General features: G+C 45.8%; 1 protein-coding gene and 1 pseudogene across 1 annotated transcript in view; one reads left to right on the top strand and one right to left on the bottom strand.

The window, feature by feature from the left end:
• Nucleotides 1-941: 941 nt before the first annotated feature.
• Nucleotides 942-5,197, top strand: LOC149328198 (uncharacterized; annotated as a pseudogene).
• Nucleotides 5,198-7,825: 2,628 nt separating this feature from the next.
• LOC149328197 (uncharacterized) overlaps nucleotides 7,826-22,095 on the bottom strand; it is a 47,817-nt gene continuing 33,547 nt past the window's right edge. The window contains exons 2-4 of the mRNA XM_089558926.1: nucleotides 17,739-18,206; nucleotides 12,893-14,172; nucleotides 7,826-8,201 (exon numbers count right to left, since the gene is read on the bottom strand). Coding sequence (XP_089415052.1) covers nucleotides 7,826-8,201; nucleotides 12,893-14,172; nucleotides 17,739-18,206 — 2,124 coding nt within the window. The remainder of the gene's footprint in view (nucleotides 8,202-12,892; nucleotides 14,173-17,738; nucleotides 18,207-22,095) is intronic.

Below are 22,095 nucleotides of genomic sequence, written 5' to 3'. Positions count from 1 at the left end.
GAAATGAGGCGCTTGCCGCCTCAATTATAAATTCCTTCTTTGGCGATTCCACCGTGCGGTTATGTATAATCGTTTGTTAGGCCAACAACAACGACTAAATTCATCGCAGCCCCTTTTTAGAACAAGAAGAAGAACAGGAAACTCAGTCATAAGACGCCACACTGATTTATCTGAGTACACTCACATTCTTGGCAAAGGCCGAGAATGGTTACCTGTCATTCGTTCGTTGGGCAGTCGTTCGTAGGGGGCCGCCTGGTTCTTACACTTCAGTCTTGCGGAGTAAAGTGCGCCACCAATGCGCACAGGTTGTTGTGCTCCCAGACGCCATTAAACAGCGTGGGGGTAGCTGTTCAGGTGTTTCACGAGATGCTCTCAACTTAGCGTTACAAGCTCAGCCAGAAACGAGCTACAGAGTGGCAAAGGGGGATGTCGTTTGTTGCACAGTTTCGCCAATGGCAAGTCAGAGAAGCGGTCGGAGTCTAAGGTTCGCAAACAAAACGTCCTTTGTGTAGCGAAGAGACGATGCAGAGGATTAACATAGCATTCATAAGAAAACATGCACAGTATTAACGGACGCAACGCAACACGTAACAGAGGCAACAATACAAGGGAGAACCTGCAACTAAAGTGCACTTGGACACGAGAGAGGCAAACACAAAAACGCAATTTCTTCACTGAGCTCTGAGTCAGTCCGACGGAGGATTACGTTGTTGCCGTCCCGAAGACTGGCGCGCTACCTGTCTAGTACCTTGCTGGGCCTCACCAGCGTGGTCGCAAGTGTTTTGCGGGAGCGGTTCTCGTAAGCTGGAACTGCTATATGGGCGCTGAACGTCCCTTATGTACGTATAGAGCGCGCTACGGCTGTTTGTCGCTTCGCGCCAAGCCAGGCGCACACGTACACTCCGCATCGAGAGTATAACCGCCCTTTCATCCTCCCACCGATGCCTGCATCGTCATTGGTGAGGCGAAGAGAGAGCCCAAAATATTCAGGGAGCACTTTGGCTCTCTAAAGTGCTGCCAGGCGAAATTCCTGGCGCACTGTTTGGCATTGACTGCGAGACTGACTGTTTGTGGTGTACTAGTGCTTTACTTGGCTACACACTTTGATTACACATTAAACTACACCCTTTGACTGCCGACTTCGACTGCTTCTTTAGCGCGACTCTCTCTCTCCTTCGATGAGTTCGGTGGCTCTGTTCGCAGTAATGAGGTATGTAATGTAGTCACCTACGGACGCCTTACGCCCCCTGTCGGAGCGGACAACTATTTTATTAGTTGTCGTCTGCTCCAAAGGGGGCGAATCCGCGCCCTCTGACGTCATAATCACTTCGACCAACCGAAAAGCGTGACACCTCTGCTTACAACCTTCTGTCGACAACGATGATGCGTTAAAGGCCTTTGCCTTAAAAGTTCTAAATACTTCTCTGCAGCCCGGAGCCGCCTAGCCCGAGTGTCGAGCAAAGGGTCTCTCACAGCAGGCTTCAAGTTACCCACTCTGAGGCGGCGACAGGGGTCGTTGCTCCAAGCTTTCCAAATCGTCCACGGCGCGGGCGAGAGACATTCGTTCCGCGCAGCGCCAGCTTTCCAAATGTACTCCGATATTTGTGACATTGTCCATTCTTATAAATATATTGTGAAACAATATTCCCAACTCACAAAATCGCGCGCATGCATGCAAGTACTAAATAGAAACATAATTACATCAAGGCCCACCAACAACAACGATAGCTTACAAACGGGCAATGAAAGCCTCTATAGACGCTAGCGCCGTATCATGGGGGCTGCCGTATTTGATCACGTGATCACGCCGCCATTACACACCTCCTGATTGCTCGGCGCGCGCCCCGTCGCGCAGGCTGCTGCATCTGAAGGTTCGGTTACGACAGGCAGTGTTTCTGCTAATACGGTTGTAAAGGAGTGGGAAGACGACACTGCGGTTCGGCCAAAGCTTCGAAGGACAAGTGAGGACCCTGATTTGATCACTTCTGGCTCGAAAACATGATCGTGCTGCATGTCGCGGAGAGCCGCTGATCTCGCCGGCTCTTCGAGCCTGCGGAAGGCTCGACTGAATGCTTGTCTTTGCATGCGCTGAAGGCTTTGCTGAATGTTTTTTTTGTTGTTGTTGTTGTCATCAAAAATGGCTAGTTTTAATGCTCCCGAGGCCGCGCAGGTCGTTGTCCTATTGTATATCCGCATGTAGACACTGCTTTAAAACGCTCACATGCACATCGTACGAATTTGTTATACGCTCACTACGCTGCTTAGGAAACCTAAAATATTTTCTACTGGTTTGCTAAACACAGAAAGGCGACAAAAATAAATTGACACAAATATTGACCATTATGGTAGCAGTACCATGCACCAAGCAGCCTTCACAAGCTAGAATACAATCGTTTCGAAGGATTCCGCGATATAATTGTTATAACGCGCGCATGGCAACGTGTCCATATTACACGAAGTTCACAATTATGTCAGCCTCACACATAAAACTGTGGTACGCTCCACGCTCGATATGCGGACATGAAAATGGTCGAGGTCTCATTGGTTGTAATTAATCAGCTTCACTCTGAACGTGCGGAGTAACTTTTTGTGACTGTCTCGCATGGACCGCGAGCAAGTGACAACCGCCCAACACAGTAGCCGTAAAGCAAATGCCTTATTACGAATATGGTGCACGAAAACCACGCTACTTTAAGCGAAGTTCAACAGTAGCCTCAAGACGGCGTGTAACACACGGACTGACGGTAAACGTTGTCCGCTCTCATGGCTGTGCAGTGCATAATAAACAATAGCAGTATGTAGGAGCCTAAGTAGCATTTTCTTTTTCGTTCCCAATTCGGCCTCGGGAGCTCCTTTTACTATTGGCCGCACACCTTATACCTTACGAGCAATAGGGTATCAGCACAGTGCACAGCAAATGAAACCACGAAGTGACTGTTTCGGTGGCGGAACAGCTTCTTCATGCAGCTGTGTTGTGCAGTTACCGTCGCAGTCGCGGTGGGTTACGTCACTCCGATGAAGTAAGTGCTTATCGGCTGGGCTGTACTAATCGGATGTGAGTATGCACCGTGTCTTCTGAGAAGTGATAACGTCTTGCGGTAGAGGCTTGACTTTCACTACGCTTCCCGAGGAAGCGATTTTTCTGTGAGGAGAAAACAGCCACAAAGGAAAGTTTCCAAAGCAGCGGAACATGAGGCCTAGCTGTCTCGAGCTAGTCCTGAAGGATTGCTCCCACTCGATATTATACTTCACGCTTCAAACATAAATACAATAGCCTCCAGGCTTTCAACGCGCACGATTTGCTATGTGCACATATTGGTAGGATTCGGGCTAGTTGAGAAAGCGAACGGTGCTCTTTGGTCACTACAATAGTCGCAGTACCGTCGGTTGCCCGCTACTCAAATAACAACGCATACGCTGGCAACGCATACGCGTATATCTGTTCGTTGCAGGTGCGCTGCTGGAAGCATCCAAATGGCGGTGAAGTTGTCACGGATGCTTCGAGCATGAAGAAGCACTTCCACACAAACTGAGCTTACCAAGTATCACGCTTTCGAAGCTGCGGAGCGAGAGTTCTTCACAGGGAGATCATAGCACATAGAGAGTCAAACTGTGGTGCATTTGCTCTACCGACACCATCAGGTGTTTCACCTAAGGAATGCATAAAGTTGGATATCGAAGCTGTTAAAAGCGAACTTTTTAACGTCAAGGAAGCCTTGGCCAATATTACCGCTCAAACAGCAGCTTTTAGAGAAACAGCGACACACTTCTCTGCACTGCACGGGGACAGACAACTGTCTGTGTCCTCAGTATGCGTACAGTCCAAGACGGTAGAGAATATGAGTGAAAGAATACATACCTTGACAGCATTCATCCAGAATATACATGAAACGCAAAATGTTGATTTGCAATCCCCGAAAACGAACTGGGAAGATAGTTTGCGAAATACTGCACTTGCTTATCCGAGCACATTTGATCGAGATAAGAGCGGATGATGAGCGCAGAGCACTTTTCATGGCTACCGTCGACAAAAGGTTCGCGAACTTACGTATTGCATTGCATGACATTAGAATAGAGATGCAGGCTACCAAGACAAGGTCTAGTAAACAAAATAAGCAAGAAGACGTTGAGGAGACACAGGTGACAAAGGTATTTCCTTGTCCACGAGACGACCCCAAATATGCGAAAACTTCTGAAATGAAGCACGAGAATGTTAACCCTTCGAATAACGGCAAGGAGATCTCAGCGCAGTGTGTGGCCGAGGTTAAGAGTGTGAGTAGCGGAACGCAAGAACACATTGAAAAAGAACAAACTCAACACCCAAGCCTTCCAAAATGTGTGCCAATAGGTTATAGCGCGTACACGTGGTATGTGAAAAAGTATTCGGCACTGAAGACCGCCGCAATGGGTCGTGGATGGGCTCTGTACAAGGCAGAGTATTTTTTTTTATTCGAGCTGTTTGCCATCAGGCATAATGAAAAAGGAAAGAAAGTTATAAAAAGGAGTGCAAACAAGCCTCGCTTAAAAAGCGGCACAAGTTCGTGATATAGCGATTATCTAGAGTCCACTTCGTATAGTCGTCTGCAACGTCCCATCGCAGGCCAACCTTTCTTAGTAAACGTCGTCTCACGGAAGCTGTAACCGGCGTATTCGCCAACTGCAGCCTGTACAGCCACAAGGCTTGAAACCACGGTGAATTGATCACGGTGACTGAAGATTGTCACAACGGCTTACCTAAAAGGGATAATAAATCCTCTTAAATGGCGTTATATGCCACTAAGCATCACGATTTGCGACCTAAAAGAAAAAATGGAAAAAAATGAAATTAAAAAAAACAATAAAATTACAGTACAGAGAGCGGAGTCGAACGGCGGACCTTCCATACGCAACACGTTCCTCTAATCCACTGCGCCATAGCGGCGACGTCAAGCCGTCGTTCTGAATGAATATTTATAACCAGCCTTAATGTGGCTGCTACCTGCCGGTGGGCGGCGCTGTCATTGCTGGCTGTACCGGCTGCATTTGGCGAACACGCAGTCGGGCATGTCCACAGCAAGTGTACATGTATAAGTATCGCTGGCCATTCCTTCACTCTACACTCGTTCATTCAGTTGCAAGGTAGCTGGACTTCTAACCGTCCCTCGTGGCCATTCCAACAAGGAATCAGGCTTCGCATAATCCGCCCAAAAAAAGATGAAGATTGCATGATTGGGGCAAGAGGTGGACATGAGGGCAAAACGATGCTTCCGTCGACGTCAGAACTTGTAGCGACGAGTGCAGTTATGTCTCCTATGCATCTTTTACGCTGAGATACGTTGAGGTCGCCGGCTTCGTTCAGCGCGACGAGCTGATGCTGGTTCTAGAGGTCGGTTAGCAGCGTGTGAATCAACTTTCCAAAAATGTTCTTTCCTCTTGGATGTTCTTGTGCTGCAGATCAAAGAAGTCTTCAAACTTGTCGCAGCTCTATCGCGCCGTACGTCCTCTTCTAAGCGGAGAAGACTACCTTCGAAAAGTCCTTCTTTTAGCACAAGACTTCTTATCGTTGATTGTGTCCTCTCTGCTCACTGTGTTTTCAAGCATGCAAACAGAATGTTATAAAGAGGACCAGAAAACAGTACACAAGACACCAAGCCAACAACTCATTGTCTTATTTCTCCAGCTGCGAAGACATACAGAAGAAGGAAAGAGAATGAAAACACAAGATAAAACAACGTAGACGACAAGAGAAGAAAATCATTGCTGGCCTTTTCGCACAGCCAATAAAACAATAAAATAGGCTGTTTCTTTTGCAAGATGAATGAACGATGGTGCGCTTCGTTACACTATTGCTAAAAACCGAATTCTTAATCCCGAAGAACTGTCTCGAAGAAAAAGTGCGCGCTGTGAAATGCAACAGGCCCATCACGTTGGCAAATGTGGACTGCAAACTTTCCACTTAAGTTTCATTAAACCTTCCACAAAGCAGAATGTCAGTTCTCATTCGCCCCGCTAAAACTGCGGTCCCATGGGCCGTTTCATTAAAAGTAATGCACACGTTACTGGAACATTTTTTAACCTTGCTTCTCACCTCATGAACAACTTGCTTTCCTCCAAATCATCCTTTCGAAGCCATTTACCGTGTCCGCCATTCATTCATTGTTGCTGATTTGAAGTGGTGTAATTTTGAAAATCAGGTTACTAAAAAAATGCAACTCAACTGCAAATGTTTCATTCACTCAGCTTATTAACGGCCATCCCTCCGAGCTCATTCCTAAGCGGTCGTCCGTGAAGCAAGACTTTCCTTTTTCATCCTTACTATTTGCAATTATCTATACCCGCTTCGTTTGAGTGTTCTCTAAAAGTAATATCCAGGGTGTTACTGTCTTGGGCATTCATGTCAACAGTGCTTGTCTATGCTGATGAACGCATTTCCTGCACTGATGAGTACAACTTTATCACCCCTACAGTCAAGATAGAGGAGTCTGGTTTTGTTGCGTTAGGTTTATGGGGTTTAACGTCCAAAAGCAACTCAGGCTATGAGGAACGCCGTAGCGGAGGACTCCGGATAATTTTAACCACTTGCGGTCCTTTAAAGCGCACTGATATCGCGCGGTAAATAGAGGAGTTGGGGCACCGTCTCCAACGCTCACATGAATTCCTATGAAAATTGAGTAAAAAAGCTAAAGCATGAAAGTGTAGAGTAAATATTTGTAACTGAGGGCATCTTTCTTATTCAACTGCCAATTTTTAACGGTTAAGAAGCAAAGGAAAATATTTTTTGTTTACAATAAATTTCCTTTGTTCGTCTTGTTACCAGAACCTTCGAAACACCAGATGAACCAGAGACAAGAGAAACGGCTAGAACGCTGAGTAACGCGGTATTCGTCAAGAAGCATTACCGTGCGTTCTATTTGGAGAAATGGCAGACTTGCGACCACTACGCCTGCGCAGCCTCCTCTTCGTTGCAAAGATAAAGCTATCATCGAGTAGAGTAAAGTAGTGATCAGTGCAAGGTGAAAAACGTAGCGCAAAGAGACGAGGACACAGAAAGACGGACAACACACGGCGCTAACACACGGACAACACACGGCGCATATACCCTTATTAGTGATCAGTGTTGAGTATTTTGACAGTGATAACGAAAAGTCCTTAGGATACAGAATCGGTGAACAACGCCGCCACTGCCTTTCTCTTTCGCAAGATATTAGTTTTTTACGAATATCGCACAAGTAGCGAATACCCTAGAAAAAATTTGATTCTTATACTATTTCTATTTAATACAACGCGATTCGTTTTCCATTTTTTGCTTAACTTTTTTACTCGATGCGGCGGAAAAACGACACTTAGATTTCTAAAAAATACTATTTGCGCACCCTTAAATAAGATTTGTAAACGATACTTCATAGAATTCGAAGCAGGAAAATTTATGACGCATCAATGTTTAGCTTTGTTGCGTTGTGTTTTTTTTTTTACATCATTTCCTGAGCTTTCATATGCTGGGCCAATAGTGGCAGGGCTTTATCGCCCAGACACGTCAGTTCTCGCGAATATCTCAGAAGGCACGCCGAAAAAGTACCGCGCTGTTCTCACAGTTCTTTGTGAAGATAATAGACATGAGTTAAAACACAAATGTTCATACCAGATAAGGGTCAGCAAGAGTCACACATAATTTTTTAAAAATGCTTAGATGATCGGCTGGTGTGGAGTATTGAGAGCAACGTTTCATAGCTACGAAGCCAACTGGTCGACAGGTATCGCAAGAGGGAACACACAAATCAAAAAGCAAAAATCATACAAAAACATATCACCAGGCAGCCGTCTCCGCACACAAATACACATCGCTGCATCAGCCGTGAGGTAGCGTAACGTTCTCGCATTGATTCGGTTCACCGGCCTCCGTGCTAGGCGGGCAGTGGTACGCCCTGGCAAAGTCAGCGTTTCGCCACAGTGGCACGTTCACCAAAAGCGTGGCGTCAAATGTGCCACTGCAGCTGTAATAGGCGTAGCGGGCGTAGAAGAACTGCGCCTCGGACATCCAGCGGACACTGAAGGCAGGTCGCATTGTGTACCAGCTGGGTCTTGGCGACGCAGGTGCGACGCCTCTTGCAGGCTCAGCTGGCGCTGACCCGACCGCGGCGGCTATGCGCAGACCCATCTTCAACGCCTCCATTTCGACCGCGCCTTTGGGGTCCATTGCGGGTGATGAGCGCGCCTCGCACTGCCTGCATTTAAGTAGCCGCAGCCAAAGGTTTTGATATAAGGGCCTGTCTTATCTATTTGCGCGGAGAAGAATGGGTATATCCACGTGATAAAGTAGTGAATTCGTTTTTTCGGGGCATTTTTGTAATTTTTGTACATTCTTTCGGTTAACTGGTCCCGCATTTAGTATATAATAGTCGAGCTTCCTGCTTATAAAGCTACGTGCTTCACATTTATGTCTTAAGCAATAAATAATGATTCCAAACAGACTTTATTAAAGCCGAAACAATGTGTTTTAAGTATTTCTTTGCGGTGCGCATGTAACCTGGATATAGGTAGTCACTTAGTCAGTCAGTTAGTTATTTAGTTAGCTAGTTAGTTCAACTAGCTAACTAAATAACTACTGACTGACTAACTGACTACCTATATCCAGGTTACATGCGCACCGCAAAGAAATACTTAAAACACATTGTTTCGGATTTTATAAAGTCTGTTTGGAATCATCAGTCATTTAGTTAGTTTGTTAGTTTAACTAACTAAATAACTAACTGACTAACAAAAGATATTATCCCGGTTACTTGCGCACCGCAAAGAAATACTTAAAACACATTATTTCAGCTTCAATAAAGTCTGTTTGGAATCCTTATTTATTGCTGAAAACATAAATGTGAAACATGTAACTAACTGTTAGTTATGAGAGAAGGCAACAGCCACAGAAACCAAGTTGCACAGCGGATTTCAATTAATTTATTTATTTTCTGCTGTTGTTCAATTTAGAATAATACTGAATATGTTATGGCTTAAAGCTAATTGATTAGAAAAGCAGAAGAAAAAACAACCACATGCCACCGGTGGGATCCGAGCCCACGACCTTCGAATTACGCGTCCGGTGCTCTACCGCTGAGCTACGGCGACGGCTGTCAAATCTGCTTTCGGGGGTATTTATGTTTACAAATAACCTAACCTTTGAGAGCGTTCAGCAGCGCCACCCACGTTCTTAAGCGGCGGACGTAGCACGTCCTGAGTTACCGCTGATTTGACGTAGAACGTCATCGAACGGCGAGGGTGGAAGCTGTGTGAGAACCCTCTTATGCTTCCTATGGCTTCCTCTGCTTCCTCTGGCAGCCTTGACGCCATAGAAAGCATAAGAGGGTTCTCACACAGCTTCCACCCTCGCCGTTCGATGACGTTCTACGTCACATCAGCGGTAACTCGGGACGTGCTACGTCCGCCGCTTAAAGTCGTGGGTGGCGCTGCTGAACGCTCTCAAAGGTTAGGTTATTTGTAAACATAAATACCCCCGAAAGCAGAAGATTTGACAGCCGTCGCCGTAGCTCAGCGGTAGAGCACCGGACGCGTAATTCGGAGGTCGTGGGCTCGGATCCCACCGGCGGCATGTCGTTGTTTTTTCTTCTGCTTTTCTAATCAATTAGCTTTAAGCCATAACATATTCAGTATTATTCTAAATTGAACAACAGCAGAAAATAAATTAATTAATTGAAATCCCCTGAGCAACTTGGTTTCTGTGGCTGTTGCCTTCTCTCATGACTAACAGTTAGTTACGTGTTTAACGTGTTTCACATTTATGTGCTGAGCATGCATCATGCATGTGCTTAGCACGCATCTGGTTTTTCATTTCCTACCATCCCGACACGGCTGGGGCCTATTAGAATTCAATGTTATGTTTTAATGTTGTGACAAACTGTAGCATGTAAAATGTTTCCTATCATAGGTTTAGCAGCATTTCTAGAGTGAAGAGCTTTGAGCATACTCAGAGAATCAGTGTAGACAATCCTGGTCTCGATGTTCTTTTACTATTTATTCTACAGCTGTGAAGATAGCCTAACCCTCCGCAGTAAAAAGCGATGCACACTGTGGCCGCCGTATCATTTTTTTAATTTTTGCCTTGAGCTACTTCGCATCTAACATGTATTTCTGTTTTTGAGCCATAAGTATAAAATGCAGTGTAGGTGCCACATTTTCCTTGCAGTGCAAAGAATTCGTGCAGTACATGCTCCTCTGGCGTTTGCGTTTTGTGTAAATGGGTAAGTGTGTGTACCATAATGTTAAGTACAGCATCTAGTACTTCCAACTCTTCGCATTGATCTTCGAAACACAGGACTAATCGACTGATAAAATGTGGTTTGCTGTTGAATAGTGTTTTGCATGGGCACCTGGTGGCAACGGGATGGCAGAGATTTTTCGTGAAAGAACACATTATTAGGACGTAAATACATGCAAGTGCCACTCTTCGATCCTATAAAGCGGGCTCATTAGCGTCAACGTAAAGGCTGGCTACCGGCAATGTTCTAAATGCGCCAGATAATAAAGGTAACGAACAGGGTCTAATGGTTTCAAGTAGGATGCTCTTGCTGAACCACATTTTACGCACCCTTAGTCTAGCTTTGAGCGCACCAGAGAGCGAATGATTTGAAAAAGGCATACTCTTATCGGAACCCCACCGTTTTCCTGAGACCACATTTAGGACAATGAGGGCTCTAGAATCTTTTTAAGTTGTTGATGTTCGGTAGAAATGCGATTTTCTTGTCAAAAATGGCGCCTAAAAATTTATGTTCTTGCCTAATTGGCACCATGGTTTGGTTCAAGTATAGATTAGGATCAACCAGTAGGCCCCGTTTCAATGAGAACAGAGCACTTACTGTCTGTTCAGGAGAAAACTTTAATACATTTCTGTCTGCCCAAAGAGCTAGTTTAATTAGTTACATTTGTATTTGTCTCTCTGCACATACAAATGCTGAACGAAGTGCATGCTATATGTAGGTCATCTACATAAACCGAAAACATTACGTTCTTGGGAACTATTTTAGCTAAGGAATTGATTTTTAAAATGAAAAGTGCCGTGCTTAGAATACACCTCTGGGGTACGCCGTTCTCTTGTGTGAAATTAATGGAAAGAAATGCTCTTAGGCGGACGCAAAATGTGCTTTTAAAGTCGTTCAAGCAGTATGGCATCCTTCAGTGTATACCTAGGTCTGCTAGTCACGAAGGATACCAAACTTCCACGTGGCATCACAGACCTTCTCGAGGTCGAAGAAGACCCGACACCATACTGCTTGTGGATGAACACCTCCCCGATGGTGTTTTCTGGGACAACAAGGTGGTAGGTCGTTCATGTTTTTTTTCAAATCCACATAGATGCATTCTAAAAGTCGCCGATATTAAATTACGAATGTCAGTCATATGTCGACAGCACTTTCCTATGATTTTGCTGTACAGCTGGTGAAGGCTATCGGCCTGTAACTCCTAGAACTTGTTGGTGGTTTTCAAAGTTTCAGAAAAGGTACTACGAGTGCGCTCCTTCTCTATTTGCGCGGAGTATAATTGTTATATCGGCATGATACAGTACTGAATTCATTTTACTAGTGCATTTTTGTACATTCTTTATGGTATCTTGTCGCTCGTTCAGTTTATAATAGCCGAGCTTCCTGCCTATAGTGCTACGTACTTAACATTTAGGTTCTCAGCAATAAAGAATGTTTCCAAACAGACTTTATTAAAGCTGAAACAACATGTCTAAATATTTGTTTTAAATACTCATTAGAACCTGAATACTTTATTTATTGAACCCTTAGGGCCGAACGCATTCGAGAGGAGTGGTTACAAATAACAAGATAGATAAAGTAATGAAGTAACTGTTGCAAAGCAGTTTCATCCTCCTGTTAATTATGCTAGTGCGGTCAGAAAATGCTCGTTATCTCTTATGTCGAGAATTTCTCCGGGAAGGTTCCATTCACGTGATCCACGTGTTAGTAAAGACTAAAATGTAGATATGGTGTGATTTTTTTTTTCATTCCAACTTTGTGACGCTGATGAATGTGATGTGACATGTACACGGGACAACTTACTGGTTATGTTTAGTCTAATGGCGCAGAAGCATCTAAGGCGGATGTAACAGTGAATGAAACAACTAACCTTTCGGCTTTATTGCAGCAGAAAAATGACTAAGATTTTTTTGGGATGCATGCTGTCTTTCTTTTAATTTTTTAACGGTGGCACATCAGAGCCCCCGAAAAATATTTCTGGTTAAGCCACTGCCATGATCGGCCGTGTATCCAATGTCTACTGCAACATTTTAAAGAAAACGGCCAACTAAAGTTAGGTGAATTAGGAGTGAACTTTTTTTTTTAAGCTTGATTGCGGAATATGGTGACGGCAGTACTGAGACAACTCAGAGCATTCTCTAAGCCTAGCGTGAAACTATTAATCACAGCGTTAATTTGCGGGCGAAACAACTACACGCTACCAACAATTACTTTAAGAATGACTGGTTGCGTAAAGCACCAGGTTATTTTTAAAGCGTGATGTGAACGGGAAGCATTTAACCAGAGACTTCATATTACGCAGACCCATAATTATGGATTTCATGGCATGAGAGCAGCGGAGGCTGTTGTGCATAATAATAATTTCCGTACCTTAGACCCAAAAAAAAAGAAATTAAATTCAGTCACTTTAGGCTCCCACATTGCTAAAGGGTACAGCAAGCGCCTTAAGATGACCTCGCCGGAATACTTTGCATTTGCACCTGTGAAATAAACCCGCGGTCGGTAGCTGCTGTGCTGGGCATAGCGGAACCTTCAACTCACAGCAAACTATGATCTTAACCGAAAATGCTTGCAACAGATTAGGCCACGTTCTTTCGTGAGGGCTTGGTTTTTTTTTTTTGGCTCGTTCACAACATAGTGATATACATTACCTGAACTCTTTGAACGCCGCCATTGTTTCTCGAGACCAGCGCGCCGGTCTCCGCACGTTGCTCCACATCAAAGCTGCCATACGACTCGATATGACCGCGGCGTCCGCAAGAAGTGGATCGAGGGTGCCCGAACTCAGCCAGCCGTAGCCCGAAGACGACACGTACAGGGTGGACTTGTTCAAAAAGTACAGACGGTTGTTGGCTCTGTGCTCATTGTCGTCTCGAATCCAGGGGAACCCTCGTTTCGCATTTGCCTTTTTAGCGTCGAACTCGAAGTTGTGCGCGAAGAACAGGTTTCGTGCGAATCCTTGCTTTGACATTTGAGGAACGGCCGGCTCCTGGAACACCAGGTCGCCGGGTAGCTTCAGAGTAAAGTTGCCGACCATCGCCCGGAAGTGCTCCGTGTCATTTGGCGCCGCAATGAGCCGCAGGATAGGGGCGTATTCCACGAATCTTCTTCGAGTCTCCTCGAAGATCTTATGCAGCTGCTGGTCTTTCGCGGGACTCGCGAGGGCCGCTACATACGTCACCCGCCATAGCTGGCCACTCTGGAACACGTGGTCGTTACAGACTTCCTTGCTACGCACTGTTGGCGATTTCAATGTGTTGCCCCTTTGAATGTAGCTCATGGCATCCAGGGCGACAACAAGTAGCATGTAGCATAAGGACAACGGCTGGTCGCTCCTCAAGAGGCGTACGTCCGTAGAGAAAGCAGCCTTGGAGATCGTCTGAAATTCCCTAACTTGGTCAATATCGATAAGAAACTCGAGAAATATGTCCTGCAGCTGCGACGCTTTCAGACCGCCGAAGATGCCGCTCATCTCTTCTAAAGACAACGAACCAGTTCTTTTTTTGTCAAGTGGAAATTTTTTTTCCCACGCGGACACGTCCTTCCGGGTGTAGTTAGTGCCGAAATGCCCACTCAGGATGGAGAGAGCAGTGGTGTAGCAGGAATCGTCGCAAAATGCTTTGTATTCGGTGGTCCGGAGTAGCCTCCTTTTTAACACGAACCCTTGTGTTTTAGTGGTTTGGCTGATTAAAGTGAAAATAAACTTGAGGTGGTATCGCCTATCCACCGCGAGGGCGAAACGTAGCAAATCTGCGCCACTCATTCGGCTGGAGGTGTTTGCGATTTCCAGCACGATCGTCGTGACATCTCTGGCTCGCTGATCTTGGCGCCAAACCTCATTGAGGCACGATGTGTAGAGAGCGTGAAGTGCTGCCGCAGCCGTACTGCCGTAGTTTTGTGTTCCTTTGATGATGTTGGAGGCGATATCCTCCTGCGAAATTGCACAACAGGACAAAGACCAAGCATATAATTAAAGACGCATAATGAAATTTGTTCACAACGGTCATTTTCGTCGTACTACGGAGCATTGACACTCGTGTCGTTGAACCAAGGTGCGAATAGTACCACGGAGTGCCGATCCCCATCTTTAGGGATTGTTTTGTGTGGGTTCGATGTCCAAGCGGCGATAAAGTAAGGCAAAGCCGACGCGGAGAGTGTTTTACATATTAACATATATCCCATGAAGCACAACATGCAACGTCGACAATCTTTCGGGGTACTAAACGTACCGAGCGATGTTCTATTCGCGGACTGGCAATGCATTACATAGTCTATATTGATCGTTCATGTCTTTGTTAGGAAGCGCCATGGCTGATGTTCTCGCAGAATCCGCGAAGTCCCACGTTGCAGGACAGAGGAGAGAGGACTAGTGCCTCTTCGCCTCAAGGCTTCTCAAAACTGCCGATGCCCAATTCACACCACATGGCCCAACAGGAAACCCAGTGGTCTTTCAGTTTTGACGAGGGTTGCGCTTACTCCTTCTATAATTATAACGTTAGCGCCAATCACACTTTCACCATGCCTGAACTGGATAAAGAAACGAAGCAGTTGTCCTTTGGTGCAACTGAAACCGGACGCGTTCACCTGCTATCAAAAGCAGTTGGTATCCAGACAGCGTACGAAATGACCGCTATATGTTGGAGTGTGGCACTCAACTCTGCTATGTGCCGTGCAGAGGGCGCACAGACTGAAGTGATGCGCAATACACAGGTTCAAACGCATAAGCGTACATAGAGTAGGGATGGACGTCGGCAAACGTGGGGCCACTGAATCTCCAACCTTCTTGGCACACCCTGGGCCAACGTTGGCGGCCGACGGAGGCCGTCGTCAGCTTAAACTTGTTGCTTGGATCGAGTAAGCATAGAGAAGTCTACCGCTGAGATAGTTGCTGAAACGAACAGACAACTTCGCTTCCTATTCACTGCGTAACAAATCTCCTAGAGATCCCGTCCATACTTCGGAGCCAAGAATGTCGTGAGAATACTGCACAAACAAGAACCTTAGGTGTCTTGTTTATTACACCCGAACAAGCTCCTACTACAACTTCTGCAGCTAATATAATGTAAAGTGGGCTTTAGCAGACCTTTTATCATGGCAAAAAATTTTATTGCGAAAGCAATAATACGCCAGGTCTAACCGTTCGTCCCGTGGTGCGTGGACCCCCTGCTCCTCGAGGAGCCGACGCCGCACCTAACAGATGGTGTGACGTCAGCCTCTCCGTTGCTATGGCGATGTGTGACGTCAGCTTGCTCACTCCACCGCAGCCAAGAGGAGCCGGTCGTGCGCGCGCTCCTCGAGGAGTCTCGCCATGGAAGTCACCGACGAAGAGTCTGTATCTGAATCTAGTTGATCTACTGCTTCTGCACAGTAACTCTAAGGCGACAGCCAAGCAAGCTAGGAAGAATGCAAGAAAGAGGTTACAACGTGCCCAAGAAGCGGAATAGCAACGAGAAGAACGAGTGCGGAAACTACGAGAAGCCGAAGCAGCTAGACGAGCTCTATCGAGTTCAGAAGCTGGGATTAGGCAAGCTAAACGGAATGATGCCAAGCGGAAACAACGTGCCCATGAAACAGAGGAGCAATGAGAAGAACGTTTGCGAAAACGACGAGACTCAGAAGCAGCTAAACAAGCCAGTTCAAGTTCAGACTGTGAGTCCAGCCATGCTATACGGAATGAAGCTAGGAGACGAAGACGTGCGGAGGAAACAGAAGAACAACGGGCCGAATATCTTGAAAATCGGATGAAAACCAAGGATGCCCACGCTAAACAAGCAAACAATCAGCACGACTGCGTGCGACCAAGCATAATATTGCAATGCTTGCGCAGCCAACCAGGTTTAACAAAAGCTAAACCACACCTTTTTTTGTTCTTTGATCAACAGGCTTCGCTTGAACACAATGTAATTCATTAGGGCTGCTTCGCTTGTCTTTAAAAATAGCAGCATTATTCAATCTTCAACTGAAAACCAAGCAATTTTTTTCGTTCTAGCACCGCCCAGAATGAAAGCTTTTGCTTTAGTGTTTTGATCCTAATGAACAGGCGCACTACGGCAGGATGGAGACACTACTTTGCGAATGTTGGTCAAAAAATAATAGCTTTGTTTTTCTTTCATTGGCACGACTCCTTTATGGTTCCTTCAAGCGTGCAAGAGAGTAAGTCTTTTTGTGTATGAATTTAAGTGTGCGTTGATAAATTTTTAAAAAATTTTCCCCATGTCATAAGTAAGGACCCCGAAGAACCCTCTGGAGGTGGACAGTACTCGTTCCAAATTTGGCTAAAACCCGCCAGAAGAGAGTGAGACCTGGATATCTCCGCTCATGTATTGCAATGTGAATAAAAGAAAGACATGTTACCTCCTAGTGAGTATGCCAAGATAATTTTAGTTGGTTTGGCATACATTAATTGTTCAACAGTTTACTTCCCTTCATTTTCAACAGTCTCTTAAACATGGACTTCTACTGTGCGGTTATACCTGAAACGATTTCAAAGGCCCCAACAGAGAGTCAAAACCTGTGCAATGATTTATTTAAATTTCTCACTACCACTAGCAATCCTCCTTTCAATTTTTGAGAAGTGGACCAACTCGTAAAATAGTTCGTGCTGAGCGACCAAAAGAGTAATCATATAAAAATCTATTTCGTGGACCGCCTGCAAGAAGCACTTTCAAATAATGAATATTTCTCACTTTTGAGTATTTCGAATTCTACATTTTCAGAAAATGCAAAAGGATGCTGTGCGCTCGAGGCTTTAAATCTTCAAAATGAGATCGCAGTCGCCCTGCTTCTTGCACACCGTCTCCCAAAAGAAGCAATGCTTTTGTTCAATGAACTCAAGAATTCCTCTTGCGTAGGACCGTACACTGACCTTCACGCAACTGAAAAATAACATCGCAGGCAGAAGCTATGCGTCATATCATTATCGCATATGATTGATAAAAACTGACACACAAGCTGTAGTTCAGCAATGACAAGAGCTGTTTCAAAGCAGATATTAAATATTCATAGGAATCACTCGACTAAGCCATTTGAAAGCATTAAGTTCCTCCTCTGGTTCCATTTATAATGATACAAAAAAACTGATAGAGAACCGACAGAATATTATTTTCTGATGAATTATCCTTCACCGCCACATAGTGGCCTCAGGATATCGATTCTTTATATTTAACAGCCTTAGTTTGTGCCGGAAAGGGTCACCACACAATCAAGTCCGCGGAGATGGGCTGGCCGCAACTGACAAAGGACAGAGTTAATTGAAGAGACTTGGGAAAGGCCTTTGTCCGGAAGTCGACGTAGTCAGGCTGATGATGATGATGATGGTTAAATCGTTTACAATTCTCTCGACTTGAGTGACCATTTAGGTTACATTCAAAAGTTATTAGCGAAATTCGCCATTTAAAACAGTTTCAGACTCGCCGGCAGGCGAAACCAGCAAAATGCAAATGCAGGTTAGCAGACTTTCGTTATTAAAATTAGCAGGATGTCCGCGCGAAAGCTCACCAGCATGTCGTTGGCCACGTCTTGCTGCACGATGCCGTGTCTGATGGCGTTTTTGCAGATGTACGCGAAGAAGTCACTGCAGGGCGGCTCGTGCTTGTCGATGACGGCGAACAGGCTGCCTGCCTCGCTGGAGCAGCAGAACCGAGGTCCAGTGCCCTTCCTCTCGTCCCGCGTGGCAGCTCCATGGATGGTGAACAAGAGCAGCGCAGCGGTGGCCGCTGCCAAAGAGGCTCCGCAGAAGCAGCCAAGGCCGGTGCCGGCTGAGAGTAGCTTTTTGCCCCGCCAAAGTGAAGTCCGAGACGCTGGCGGACCGCCGCCAAGGGGCGAAAGTAGGTCTTCTTCCGTAGGCTGAGGCTCCTTCGTGTCTGTCTTTCTCTTCTTCTGGAAAATTCCCTCGAGGAGTGCGTGCAACTGCGAGTGGTTAGCGCCTCCTTGTGCTAGAAATGCCCGGTAAAGTGCTCGTGCCCCCTGTTGAAGAGATAGAGAAAACTTTTAATTCGAACGAAAAAACTGCGGAAGGGCGCAGACACAGAGTGGGACACAGGTCCAGTGTCGTCATGTATTCCTCTCTGTGTGTGCGCCTTTAAAACTACGTACCAATTGGCCCAGCTCTGTACCCTACTGAAAACTTTTAGTTAGCATAGATTAATTCGCAGGAGCCGGATGGTTGGGGCCGCTAGTCCAGGGCTCCGCTGGCGGCAGCTGACTTGCGGACTGGTTAGATGATCCAGGCTTGCGAGTCCAGATTGTCACTGGTGAGGCCTTCCTACCACTTCTCGTGTGTGTGTCGGGTGTGGCACTATTAACTTTTTGTCCGGTTTTTCGTGGTATTGCCAAGATGTATGGCACAGCGTGGGGCTTGCTCCACAAAAAGGATAGTAACGGGTATTGTGTTGGTCTGATCTTGTGTAAAATGTAAAGACTTGGATATGTGTTTGTTTGTATTCTCCTCCACCCAGTGGCATCAGAGGAGAACAGTTGTTTGTGTGGTGGTCGGTGAGAATTGTCTTCTTTATAGCCTAAGGTGTTCGAGCCTGTCAACATACGGTCCTAGGAGCGGAGTGGGGTAGGGAAGCGGGTCCTCCCGGTTTGTTAGAGCTCGGGCTAGATCATTCGCTTGATCATTGGGCTAGATCATTGTTTCCAGCTAGGCATTCGTGGCCAGGTTTCCATGTTATTCTGTGTGAATGTGAGAGTGCAGTTAATAGTGTGCTGGCTCTTCCGTGAGGTCTTCCAGCAAGGTAGTCTCTACAGGATTGTTGGGAGTCAGTCACTATGTGCGATGATTTCCCCTCTTGATCTTGGGTTTTAATGGTGATGGCTATGGCCAGTGATTCCGCTTCCGCAGGATCTTTGGCATAGATTGAAGCCCTAATGATTGGCCTCTTCTGGCTGTCGACTGCAGCAATCGCGAACCTGCCTGGCACGGCGTAGGCCGCGATGTCATGTATACCGCTTCCGGGTCTTTTGATAGCTTTTTTGCCAGTGCATTGACCGTGGCTCTCATTCTTCTGCCGTTCGTGGTGCATGTGCCTCAATATCTGGTTTACATACATCTCTCTTGAAAGTGTCGGAATTTGGGACTTCCTCTCACTAGTTCGTAGTGCCTGTCATAGCCACAGTCTCGCCAGGATATCCCTACCCGCTCGTGTTGTGGTTAAGCGTTTTTTTCACCCACTAAAACCGCCTCCTTGAGCTCTTCAAAGGTGTTGTCTACTCCGAATGCACAAAGACGTTCCGTTGATGTCGTTGATGCGATGTTTAGGGCAGCTTTATGGGCTCCCCTTAAGATGGTGTCAATGGCCCTTCTATCAGTGATTCTCATCTCTTGATACGGGAGCCCGTAGGTAATCCTGCTTACGACTAGGGCTTAGACTAGACGTATGGTGTCTTCCTCCCTAGTTCCTTTCCGATATCAGGTTACCCTTCTCATCATTCTTCATATTAGGTTACCTTAGCCTTGAGAGTTTTGATTGTATAATCCGCCCTCAGATTGCTTTGTAACCACAGCCCCAAAACTCTCGTCTTCTCTTTTTCCTGGATTTTTGCTTTTTTAGGTAGTGTTCAATTTCTCCTTGGGACTTGTAAGGTCTTCTCCCCGCAGTTGAGATTGTTTAATTCTTGCATTATGGTGCGTGGTGGCCGACATTGTCGGAGGCTCCCTTCAAGTCTAGTGCGAGGAGGAGGTTTTAGCCGCATTTAGAGATATTCATTACTTCTTTTTTAATACGGAGCAAGGCGTCTTTCTTGCAGAGTCCCTTGCGGAAGCCCAGCATGCATGAAGGAAATAGGTTGGTTTCTTCTGTGTAATTTTGAAGCATCAAGTGTATTGCTCGTTCATAGAGTTTTCCTAGGCAAGAAGTGGTGGAGATTGGACCGAGATACCTTATAGCTGGAGGCTGCACTGCTTTAGGTATACTGATGACGTCTGTGTGTTTGCAAATCGACGGGAGCTGGCCCTTCTCCCACAGTTCTTTGCTGATGTACTTGGTTAGATTCATGAGGTGGTTGTTGCTGAGTTTCTTGATTAGGCCGTTTGTAACCCTGTCACTTCCAGGGGCTGTGTTTCTTGTGGATATACGGGCTGCTACGTAGATCTCTGTCAGTGTTATGGGGAAGTCAAGGGAGGGGTTTGGCTAGCCCTCGAGTTTTGCAAGCCAGGGAGGGGTCCCGAATCTACTTTTGTGCATGGCTGTTATTAAATATGAGTCCGTACCCCGGAATCTATGGGCTATGGAACTTAGTATTCTGCTTGAGCCCGATTTGATTTTGGATGGGCCTATTAGGCATCGTAAGATCGACCATGATTTGGTCGTACTTTGGGCACCTTTCAGCGAGTCATGAACCTCTACCCAGTTTTGCTTTCTAAGCCTTACAGCATACTCATGGGCTTCTGCCGTAATCTTCGCTATTTTTATTTGTAGCTTTCTATTTAGTCTTTGCTTTTTCCAACGTTTTACTGGACCTTTTCGGGCTTCCCATAAATGGAGGAGCTCTGTCTATCTCGAGTGTTTCTGTTTTAGTTTGGATGATTTGGATTGTTTTTGCGTTAGCATCTTTTATGTTTCTAACCCAATCTTCAATTGTTGTGATGCCGCTCTGAAAATTCCAAACCCACAACCTGGGCAGTGGTAGGCTGCGCTGTTCAGCTAAAGTCTAGAGGACCAAAGACAGCTAGTTAACCGGGTACAGCAAAAAGCTAAGGCTATAGGAGCACTAGATTGAAGGTTCATCCCAGTTATGAGGCGCAAAGCTCTTTATTGAAAGAAATTTTCCTCATAACCACCCCCTCTGGACACCACATCAGAAAGCTCCAAGATCGCAGAAAGTCGCACGTCCAGATTCATACAGCATATTATGAAGACTAAGAAGACGCTGCATTATCGACATACTGAGGTGAGGAAGAAGACATACACAGGTCGCCGAAGACTCATAGGACCGCCGGGAGACCTACTACTTACGGGTTAAGTATGAAGAAGAGTACTTAAAATACGTAACGCGTGATGCGACCAACGAGAACGCGTAGCGCGAGTACCTTTGGCATTGCCCTAGTTGTTTACATCGGGAAATCAGAATGATCTTTGCAGCGGCCTGGTTTTAATTCTTTTCAGGGCTGGTACGGTAAACTCGTTTCTGTTGTATATTGCTTCTGTAAGGACTTCTCAGTGTTTCAGGCTCATGTGCGTCTCCATGTCCTCAAGAAATGCGCTCAAGCTTCCTGAGAAAAGGAGCTACAAGCATTTCATTTTGAACACTCTCCGCAAGATAATGTATAATGAACGTCGCGGCGAAGGCCAACTGGTTCCAGTTATCAAGCAAGGGTGCTCCGTTGTAAGGCTTGGTCCATGGGTTCTAACTGGAAATTCGAAGAACTGCTTTTTTTCCTTTCTTCTTCTAGGCTTCTACCCGCTTCGCGATGAATGACGAGTAGTTGGGTGCATTTCTGCACGTCTAATTTCCAGCACTGAAGATGAGACTTTTGATGCAAAGGCAAAAAAAATTTACGCGCCTTCTGCGACACAGAGCAAGCTTGCCAAATATTACAATATTTTCTTTTCTTTACACGATTTCATTTTTGAATTATTTAATTTATCATTTTTGTTGAAACATTTTTTTCAGCCCAGGCTGTACTTTGAACCCATCGGTTTTGCACCTCCGCTTGCGTTTTATCTGCCTTTATTTAGTCGCATCATTCCAAGGAGAAGCCGCGATGTCTCACTTTATCATAGACATCATCACATCACACTACACCGGAAAGCAACCTTGCTTCATGGCAGACAGTCTGCTCGGCGTGAGTGTCTTGTGTGTGGCGGCGAAGGACGGACGCTGTGTTGTGCCGATGCCGCAGCGCTCGGCA

This window comes from Amblyomma mixtum, chromosome 9 (genome assembly GCF_055824585.1).
Source record: "Amblyomma mixtum isolate Tamu chromosome 9, ASM5582458v1, whole genome shotgun sequence".
Lineage (NCBI taxonomy): Eukaryota > Metazoa > Arthropoda > Arachnida > Ixodida > Ixodidae > Amblyomma > Amblyomma mixtum.
The sequence above is the reverse complement of the archived record's forward strand: the minus strand, read 5'-3'. Positions and strand labels throughout refer to the sequence as shown.